The sequence below is a fragment of the Euprymna scolopes genome, chromosome 43 (assembly GCF_053919585.1).
Source record: "Euprymna scolopes isolate OS-2025 chromosome 43, ASM5391958v1, whole genome shotgun sequence".
Classification (NCBI taxonomy): domain Eukaryota; kingdom Metazoa; phylum Mollusca; class Cephalopoda; order Sepiida; family Sepiolidae; genus Euprymna; species Euprymna scolopes.
Window position 1 is genome coordinate 7,955,545 of NC_136524.1, and position 11,532 is coordinate 7,967,076.

Sequence of the window (11,532 nt, forward strand, 5' to 3'; positions counted from 1 at the left end):
ATTTCGGCTATGAATACTATGTGGTTTTTAATATTTGGTCAGAGTTTACTTATTATTAGATAAAAGTATCCGCACCTTGTACAGAGAGACCTTAGACACTCAAGGACAGTGTCTAATAGGAACTCAAGTAGGCATTTAAGTTCTATGGCATCTTATATTACCACTTTAAGATCATATTGAACACATAATCTTGGGATTCCAAGTACATATTCAATTATATTATTTACATGTTTTAGTATATCATATTTCATGATTTTTTGCAGATGGAGATTGAAAATCGGTGTCATCTGGATTATGTGGATTACTATTTTCATCTTCATTGCTATATTCACAATGTTTCAGATGATGTCGCCTCCAATCTTCAGTTAATCTTTTCAAACTTTGAAATCTAAGAGTTGAACTTGAAAACCTATTCAGAATTTTGATGTGAATATGAACCTTTTATTTAATCAATGGCAGTAGATAGTTCTTGTTCTGTCAGCCATGATTAGATGGAAGTGTCAAGTAATTTTAAGATTTTATTCTTGGTATTATCAAGTGAGTACCGAACCTTCAGCCTCCAGAAAGACTGCCACTTTATCAACACCTATGGAGGTTTTAAGGTTCAATGCTTACTGCAAGAGATAGTACTTTTAAAAATACTTACCAATTCTATTTGGTCATCGTTATCAAAACAAGAAAATGTGGATTAAATAAAAGGTCCAATTCAAAATTCTGCGCAGATTCCTCAATTTAACAAAAAATTTTTTTCCAAGTTTGAAAGGTGGACCTAAAGGAGTTTTGAGATTACATCAGCTGAAATATGAACAAGATGGTAATCCAAATAATCCAAGAGTTTAGGGTATTATCTTCATCTTAGTTGTTGTCATGTTCAGCAACCAAGCTCCAAACAAAAAGTAATCTACAATTAGTCATCAGAATGGAGCAATAAAACAGATTCCAAACCAAGACTTTTGTCTGTTTACAGAAAATCAGATTTCAATTTCAAAGTGTCTTTTGTGGGATCTACAAGAGATGCAATATCAGTTCTGAGTAATACTAAGAAAACAATTTGTTACTATAACTTAAAAAGAAAAGTAACAACTATGGTTAGACAATTATGGTTAGACAACTATGGTTAGACAACTATCGGGTAGGTAATGCTAATAAACTGGTATCCCTACAGTGAACACCAAAAGATGTTCACTTTTGAAAACATTACAGTGAAATGATGGAAGCAAGCATTTTCTATGGTGCAGACATCTTTAATACCCCAGAGTTGACATTCAGGCATATAGCAGTGAAGAGGTAGTGGTATAACTTCTTCAGGATCATCAAAGGAATCAACTGTAGAGCTCACTTCCACTACTGAACATTTTGAAATTCAACCAATTTCAAATAAAATTTGGATGCTATATGAAATAGCATTTGGATATTTCTTTCTAAGAAAAAAAAAATCTATATTCCCAGAAAGAACCATTATTATACTGCAAAAATTGTTGTTGTTTTTTTTACACAGGCAGCACCACATTATCAAGGCCAAGAGGCCACTCAAGGACAAGGGTTAAAGAGTGTACAGTAGAAATTGGACAATATAGTAATCATTAGTAATGAAAATTTGGTAAATTTGTTAACTAATATGGAACGGCTCATCAAGAACTTATTTACGTTAGACTTGAACACAACCATATTGTAGTCAGCCGGAAAGCAAGCAAGAAAACGGAAGACAATTCCACAGGCATGCAGTTCTAAGAAAGAAGCTTTGTTCATGGAATCTACATTTAGGTTTAGGCACAGATAAAGAGTGGGGGGAATTATTGATAGTGTTTTCAGCTAGACGAGTGTTTCTTGTGAAAGTTTGGTGAGGGGGGACCATAGATTGAAGCTCAGTCGAACACTTTCCATGAAAATAACGAGACATCAGAGACAAACTCGCAACATCTCTTCTGTGAGATAGAGGTTGCAGGGAAGAGAAAAGGACATCTCCTACGAGGCTACGAAGTCTATTTTGAACTCTATCAAGGCAGGACAAGTCCTTTCTAGCAGCTCCTGCCCAGATGTGGCAACAGTATCCCATCCTTGGACGTACCTGGCTCTTATATAGATAGAGAATTGCATCAGCAGTGAGATATCTACTGGATCGATAGAAAGATCCCACCATTTTTCCAGCGGCCTTGGCAACAGATTTGATGTACGTGTTCCATTTAAGATCAGGAGTAATGGTCCAGCCCAGAAGCTTGTCAAAACTTGAGGCCTCCTGAAGACGAGAGCCATTCATTTCAATTGATGCCAGATGTGGATCAGAATGTTGATGATGTAAAGAGAGAAGCTTGGTTTTAGATGCATTAAAAGTAACCAGCCACTCCTTTCCCCATTGTACCATTTATGAAAATAAAACTTTTTAGTTACTTATAATATTTAATATTCTCCAGCTCTCCTGAATATTAACCCAGTCTAATGATAGAGAATCAACTGAAACACTAGTGTATATAGGTATATTCAATGACTTATATTTTTTCCCTTATGTAGTAAGAATCGAAGCTCCAAAAGATTTGTTTAGAACTGATTGTTAAACAATACTTTAAACCATTGCACCACATGCCCATGCGAGTAAAATATCCTCAAGGAAGAAGTGGTGACAAAAAGTTATGCTACATTGACTAATATGTTGCGAGAATAACAATGAGGTTAATCATTATCAGGGATGTGACGATAGCTTAGTGGTTTACGACATGGACTGACAACCTGGGTGTGCTAAGTTCGAATTCAGTTTGTTCCATAAAGAATACTGACTTAAGGATTTTGGCAACAATAATCATCTGATTCATATGAAATGAATGAATGATGCTCAACAACAATCATCATCATCATCATCAACAGTATATAGAATTCAACATCTACTTTTCGTGTTAGCCTGTTTTGAATGGCTTGTAGAAATTATCTTTGGTCAGGTCTAAATTCAACCCTCTTTTCTTATTCTTTATCACTTCCTCCTATGTTTTCCTTGGCCTTTTCTGGTGAACTGACCCTGCTACTTCAGCAGCTCTATATCTAACCCAATAATTCTCATCCATTCTTTCAACATGGTCAAACCATCGGGGTGTCTTGTACTGCACACAAATTCTGCATAATTAATCTGAATAATCCAAATTATCAATCATCTAAAAATATTCTGAAAAAAAAAAAAAATAAATAAAAATAATGTTTTTCTTACATTATTTTTCCACTAATTTGTGCTTCCCATTTAACTATATTGTTAATGTTGATAGCAGAAGAATTTTTGTCATGGAAAGGAGTAAAGGAAGGACATCTGAATAAAATCTGATAAATTCTTATCTGTATCTGCTGGTTAACACACTCGACGAGTTGAGCCAGCTTTCTACCAAGCAAGTACAGTGTCTCTGACCACTACAGCTAATCCTAAGCTTCAAGTCACATGATATGGCTATCCAATTGTGATTTCATAGTTGAAGACAACTACTTGTGTGCCTAATATTGCTGTTAGGTCATCTTTGATTGTTGCCACCCATGTCTTCAATTGCTACCCAACACATTTGCGCTAACCAAAAACGGAAGGAAGGAAAAGGCAAGAGTCTCATTCTAACATTTATAAAACAACTTTATTGATCATCTTTCTGAGAATTGAGTGCATGTGTAGAGACACTTCCTCTGATGAATTGGGAGACGTAATCACTCATAAGATGGAAGAGAAAAATCAGTGTGTTACATTTCTTAAATGCTTTTTGAAGCAGGGTGGAACTATGTACACACTGAGAAGGAGAGGATGGCTGTGATTTTTGCAGTAAAAAAAATTACACCAATATTTATATGAGAGTAATGCTACTTTGTTCACAGACCACAAACCACTATTAGGTCTACTTGCTAAACATAAACTGATTCCTTCTCTTGTTACATAAACTGATTCCTTCTCTTGTTATGCTGGACCCTCTTTCTAGTTGCCTACTATTATAAGTTGGAGTATCGCGCAGGGTCCGTCAATGGAAATGCAGATTGCCTCAGTTGTTTTCTGATCAATACACAGGAACAGGATGCCACAGCAAACACTAACAGACTACACATAATGAACGAAAATGAGAAGGGACCCTACTTTGAGTGCACGAATACATCATGAGTAGCTGGAGCAACTACATCACAGGCGTAACAATGAAGCTCTATTTCTACAACCAGACGGAGTGGACATGTGAAGATTATGAGGAAGCAGGGTTGTGATTCCACCTAAACTTGAAGGGGAAATATTGCACCAACTGCATCAGACATGCATAGAGATTTTATTGATGAAGGCCCTTCATCGTAGCTGTGTGTGGTGCCCAAATCTAGACACAGATAAGACAGTAAAGCTTGCAGAACCTGAAAGGCTCCCATCTATTGCTGGGTCTATCCAAGTTCGCCATAAAAAAGCATGGATTTTGTAGGTCCATTTTTGGGATACATGTTTTTTATATTAGTTGATGCTCACCCAAAGTGGACAGATACATGCATAATAGAAAACACAATTGAACAAAAGGGCGGTATCTTCACAACACACAGACTAACGGTATTGGTGGCAGTTGAGAGTGGTCCCTGCTTTACAAGTCAAGAATTCAAAGCATTCATGAATGCCAATGAAATTCTGGGTATTTCCACAGCTCCCTACCACCCATCATCAAATGGACAGGCAGAGCACAGTGTGCACACATTCAAGGAAGTACTCAAAAAGATGGAAACAGACCACAAGGCAACACTAGAAACCAAGGTAAACAGATTTTTATTCACATATAGGATAATTTCCAACAAATCAACCATGGTGTCCCCAGCCGAGCTGACGTTCAAACAACATTTAAGAACTGCTTTTCATTTGGTAAAGTCAGACACTTACAAGGCTCTGGACATGAAAAACAAAATGGAAAGGAGGAGCAAAGTAATGGTACAATTTAGTGATTTCAAAGTAGCAGAGTATGTATTATATAATTATGGATCTAGCCAATGATGGATTGAAGGTACCAGAAAGTTGGGAGAAGCAGCTTTCAAAATGGAGGCCAGTGGAAAGCTAGTGACCATGCAGACCAACTTATGAAACTCGGGGATAAGGGTTATTGCGTGTACAGTAATCAATGGGATAGTATTGTAGTAATCATTAGTATTGGAGATTTGATAAAGTGCCTTACTTAAGGGGGCGATTCATCAGGAATTTGTTTATGTTGGACTTGAAGAAATCCAAGTTGGGAAACAGGCAAACGGAAGAGAGTTCCACAGGCGTGCACTTCTAAGAAAGAAGCTTTGTTCATGGAATCTACGTTTTGATTTAGGCACGGATAAAGTGAGGGGAAAATTACTGACAGTGGTTTCAGCTAAGCTTCAGCCTCTGTCCCATCGACGAAATATTGCATCCCTCTGCCTGTTCTACAAGTACTTTAATGGTGAATGCTTTGATGAACTGCAAGCACTTGTACCCCCTCGACGTAAATACCCCCGACAGACCTGATAAGCAGCTAAATCCCACCCTTTCACAGTAGAGATCCCTAGATGTAAGAGATGCTTCTACTCCAGTAGTTTCTTCCCCAGAACCGCTAGACTTTGGAATTCCCTTCCAGGACCCTGCTTCCCCAACTGTACTGACATGCAGAAGTTCAAGTGTAACGTGAACCGACATCTTACTGCCCAACTCCCTACATAGTACTCCTGTAGCTTGTGTCCCCTACATCAAAGTGGCTATGTGCCTTGTTTGGGGTGAAAATGTAATAAAAAAAATTTGAGAAAACATTAGTGTAAAGTTATGTTCTTTTAGTATAAGAGAAATAAACAAAATACCTAAGAGCATATATTATTTCAAAGAATAACACACAGTTTGGTCATCCATCAATACCACAGTTTCAGTGCAACGCTAAAAATTCAACCTGCAGAACTCAAGATAAAAAATATTACTCTATTCTACAATCGATGTTTTGGCAAACTCGGTTGAATTTCTAGTGGTTCCGTGAAAACGCGGACATCGGCAAACTATCAAACCAATGTGTAGTGTTATTTAAAATAAACTATTGTTTGTAAACAAACAAAATGGAGCGTTTTAAAAGTGTTGATCACTTATTTGCAATTGCTGATCAGATAACTTAGTGAGTGGAAGTGGTGACTATCAACAAGATAATTGTAGGTTTGATTCGATTTCTAGTCTAGCCACACCAATGAGCTGTGATATAGCGAAATAATCTGTCATTATATATATATATATATATATATATATATAGAGAGAGAGAGAGAGAGAGAGAGAGAGTATGGTTCTTTGTTGTCTTTCTTTGATTAAAAACATATGAAAAACGTTTCACATCACGTCAGCCATTTTTAGTATTTTTTTTCAAAATGTATGGCATTTTTTTTAGTAAATGTTTAGTTTACCGACCCCTCATCATTCACCTTTAATTTGTCGACTTTTAAAGGTTTTGGGGTAGGCTGAGAACGAATATCGCATTTATCTTTTGCGCAAACACGCAATTATCCATATTTAAAGACATTTAGTATCCAACGTAATTCTTATCATTTTTAATAGCGGCCATCTTGTTTTCCAATAAGGAAAAAACGCCAAAAGAAGCTAAATATGCCGCATGCAACTGGAATCTGTCCTCTCCACCATCGGTGTTGGTGCAAAAAAAAAAAAAATTAAGTCTTATTGGAGGGGAAGGGGTAAATTCCAAGAAATCTTGAGCGAAAGGAAAGAACGTAAAGAAAAGACCACAAATTAAAAACAGTATTTAGAGTAATATTTATTAAAATAAATTAAAAAGGTAAATATTACCTTTCTCTACACCGACCACTATTTTTTTTTTTAAGGGATATTCGATGTTGCTGGCCACAAATCTGATAATCAAATCGGTCGCAAATTTACGGTTTGCATGGTATTAACCCCTTTTAATTAACCTATAAAAAAATTAAGTTTTCACGAGCGGTTTACAAAAGCATATTTTATGTTTTTCTTTCTCTTTTGGGGGAGGAGGGGGTATTCAATTATAGAACTTGTGTAGTTTAACAGGTGCTTCCACGGCCGCCACAACAACAACACACCCGGCCCCCGCCCCTCCATGCAAAAACGGTTAATTAAACTGCAGAAGCACCTGTTAAACTACACAAGTTCTATAATACCCCCCCCAAAAAAAAAAACGAAAAACATAAAATATGCTTTTGTAAACCGCTCGTGAAAACTTACTGACAGCAATATTTTTACTATGAAAAATATTTCTTGTCATTTAAAATGTCCGCCATGTATTCATGCAGTGCACCTTTTGAAACGCCAAGTGACTACGCGCGTGCACACATTTTAGTAAAGAAAGTGAAAAAAAAAAAAAAATGAATATAATTAAGAAAGTGAAAAAAAGATTGTCCGTTTCGATATCGGGAAGCGGAAAAATATCCGAAAGGGTGGAGTGACTGGAGTGGAGGTGGTCATTTCGGCCTTGAAGCCGAAAAATGTTTTGGGGGCCATATTTTGGCTTTTTTTGGCGTTTTTTTACCAAATGGGAAACAAGATGGCCGCCAGCAAAAACAAACAATAGTGATTACGTTAGATACTGAATGTCTTCAAATATGGATAACTGCGTGTTTGCGCAAAAAATAAATGCGTTATTCGTTCTCAGCGTACCCGAAAACTTATAAAAGTCGACAAATTAACGGTGAGAATGCCGAGGGGTCGGTAAACTAAAAAAATACCGTTTTTTTTTTAGACTCTGTGTGTGTGTGTGTGTGTGTGTGTGTGTGTGTGTGTGTGTGTGTGTGTATAGGAAGTCGAGCATACACATCTTTTTGATCAACTTAACATATATTTGAAGCAAAATAACGTTCGTCAGGTGTGCCTATTCATGGACGTCGTGTCGTGTCGTGTGGTCGTGCGTGAGCGGAGCGAGATCACATATATCTTCTGAAGTCAACAATATCCACAAAAATGATTTGTTTTAATAAACGTGCTTCTTTATGTTATTGCATTTATTTATTTTAGTAATGTCCACATTATATTTATCAAAGTTATTCTTAAGTTGCGACAAAGTCAAATTAATTTTTGGTGTTTATATAGAAAAGACGCATGAAAATGGAACTCTAGTACCCCCCCCCCGAAAAAAAAATAAATAAAAAATAACTTCCTGATTTATTTATATTGCATCTTTATTTATTATCGATATATTTACATTGTGGGTTTGTATTTTTATTTTGTAATTACTGCCTTGTTTTTTGTTGCAATTTGTTTTCTAGTTGTATTTATTTATTTATTTATTTTTTAATCATCTGGACATTTTATTTATTTTTCGAAATCAATTCCATTTCAAGCAGACATACTATCCCAAATTTCTACAGAGTACACTTTTCGCAGAGATTTAAAACTGTTGTTTATGTCAGAAAGCGAACCTAACCATTCCTTGGTTTTCGGGGACTGAGAGACGAAGGCTACAGTAGCACACGTTGAATTTAAAAACGTTATAAATAAACAAATAAATAAATATTAACAACAACAAACACTGGTTAGTGTGAAAATGCAACAATTTATAAAAATAAACAAACTTTTCGCGCAATTAAAAAATATATAATTAACTTAATTAAATTGTAATGCCATAAAAATAACATTATAACCTTTTTGCTGATTAAAAACAAATTTAATTAAAAAAAAATTAGATGATTTATTTAATCTTATTGAAAACTAACGTTTTAACTTTTTTATGATTTGACAAAAATGCTTTATCTCAAAAGAAATATGGTAATTTTTATTATTCCAAGGAGGAATCTCTATATTCATACAATTATGCAACCATTTCTCGTGTCGAAGTAAAATTTCATAATTACGTTTTTTTTTTTTTACATTTTTAATCACATTCATTGAAATAAAAATTGCAATAAAGTACTAAAATGACAATTTTTATATCCTATTTCAAAAACAATTACGAAATTAAATCCAGCAGAATGCATTTCTGTTTCTTCGTAAACAAGTCAGCCATTTTGATATTTGTTAATAATAAGTAAAAAAAAAAATGGAATAAATTACATCGTGACGCTTTAAAATTTCATAGGCATTTGGAAGCCTTTAAACTGTTGAATAGAAAAGTCATTTAAATATTCAACTTTCTTAGCAAATCCCCACTTCTTAACAGATTTAACGATGTTTATTTACATCCAGTAATTTTTTTTTAGATATTAAAACATTACATTGACGACAATAAGACATATTTTTATAACAATGTCATTTAATTAATAATTTTATGAACAAAATAACCTAAATAATTAAATTCAACTTTCAAAATCGTATTTATAAAATAAAGGTAATAAATAAAAAAATAAAAGTGAGAAAAATTCAGAGCAACGCCTGAACCTGATGTATACAATCAAGTTTTGTAAAATATAAGCAAAATAAACGTACATTTTTTTGTTTTAGTTATAATTTATGGAGATAAAACACCAAAGAAAAAGAGACATATATATGCTTTAATAATATAGATGTCTGAAGTTATCACAGTGATAATTGGTTTAATAAAATAAAACGCATTTATGTAAAACAGTCGTAGTTTAATTTCTTTGAGTTAAAATCCAGTAACTTTTGAAAATTATACAAAAATAAATAAATAAATAAATAAAATAAAAATAAAAATAACGACAAAATCCAAACACGTTCTTGATATTGTTTTTTGCGGTTGTAAAACGGGGAAAATGCATGATAAAAATATATGTATGTAACGCAACGGTCCAAACTGTTTTTGTTTAGTTTTTTGTTTTCGTATCCCTCCTAACCCTAATCTTAAATTTTAGGCTTATTTCGATAAAAAAAAAAAGTCGGTTCAGTCGGTTTGTATAGTATAGAAGCACCCAAAGAAGATACATTGTTAAACAGAATGTATTATTCGGACTATTATTCTGATATCTCACTTGTTATGTTCACAACATTTTGGCCGATGTAACCTCCAACCTTATTAAAAGTGGGAATTCTCTAGCTGTACTTTGGGAATATTTATGTTGAACGTTGGTAATCTGGGCGAAATTTTGAAGTGCAACTATGATGACGTATGGTCTGGTGGTCAAAGGCGTTGGTTAACAAAACCATTTCTAAGTGGATATTCTGGGGGTAGCTCAAGTTTTATAGCCTACACGCTTGAATATAACAAATAATAATATAAATTAACAAAAAATGGGAACAATTTACCCTCGTGGATCAAACGAAGGATCCAATTCAAAATTTCGTACACGTTCTCAGTTTATTCTGTGCTCAGACGGTGATGGAGAAATCCTTCTAGACTGAGGCAATTTTAATTTTTATCCAGATCCATAATGCCCCATTATTTGGGGGAAGGGGGTCACACATCAAAAAGACTTTGTGTCTGACTGTGCCCTTATGGGGAGGCATGCAAATATAAAAATAAATATTCAAAAGTTTGATTAGAAAGGTTCCCAAATTCTACATAAAGCTAAACCTGAAAAAGGCCGGAAGTTTCATCGGCCGAAACGTTGCGAATATAAGACGCAATATGAGAATTGTAGTTCAAATATTGCAAAATTATCACTCCTCCTCGTCTAAACAAAATCTAAAACTTTAAACATAATATCGTATTGCATCGAGACTAACAATATTATTTAATATTCATCTTGAGAGAACATGTTGCTATTTACTTACCAATAAGGTTTGGCACGAAGAGGAAAATCGTTTCAACACTTTCGATGGCCATCGTTGTAGTTTCTTTAGGAATTGTTGCTTTTTAAACTTTTTTTTTTTAATCTAGAAAGTTAAAAAGAATAAAATGAAGTCTTGCAATGTTTCAAAATTAATAGTTATAGCATTAAATAAGGGGCGATTATATCCAATGAAGTCCCCTGAAAAACAGAAAAAGTAGCAGTTACGCAAGACCTCTCGCTTTCTCTCTCTTTCTCGCGCGCGCTCTCTCTAACAACAACAACAACAACAACTGATGAATGGTTCTACTACGAATTTCACGTTAAATAATGTCGCGTATTTTTAGCTTGGCTTATGTATATGAAAAAGATTGTGTGTGTGTGTGTGTTTTAATACAATTAATTATTATTTATTTGGGGAAATTTTCCGTTTGTTTTTTAACCCGACATCGTATTTATTTATTTTTTTCAATATGACATATTGACGTCCTTAAAAAAAATCAATGTGATAAAACTTACACTTCCTATGAACTAGTTTTATGTTCTTTCAGTTTCCTAATGCGTCAGCCACGAGGATTAACTTAATATCAGATTAGGGTACTAATCTCTTCTTTCCTGATCACTGCACTAAAACCATCCGAAAAGTTCAAATTATCTTTATCCTGACATCTGACAACGACTGCGAACATTTGTTCTTTAAAGCCGTTATAAAAACAATGTAATTGATTTTATTTCCTTGAGTAGGAGCAAAGTGTAGTATCAGTTAGTGTTCTTTTCTGATCTTATGTTTCATCATTTTACCCTCGGTAGAGGGGAAATCCTTCTAGACTAAGGCAATTTTTATTTTTTGAACCAATTCATAGTACCCCATTTGGGAAACTGGACTCTGCTTTTCCATTAAAATCTGACCTTGTGTCTCTGTCC

General features: G+C 34.5%; 1 protein-coding gene across 1 annotated transcript in view; it reads right to left on the reverse strand.

Annotated features, from left to right (window-relative positions):
- The window catches only part of LOC145268159 (CDP-diacylglycerol--inositol 3-phosphatidyltransferase-like), a 67,036-nt gene extending 56,065 nt beyond the window's left edge, over positions 1 to 10,971 (reverse strand). Inside the window, exon 1 of the mRNA XM_080123358.1 lies at positions 10,613 to 10,971. Within this exon, the coding sequence (XP_079979484.1) occupies positions 10,613 to 10,664 (52 nt within the window). The 5' untranslated portion in view covers positions 10,665 to 10,971. The remainder of the gene's footprint in view (positions 1 to 10,612) is intronic.
- Positions 10,972 to 11,532: the final 561 nt, after the last annotated feature.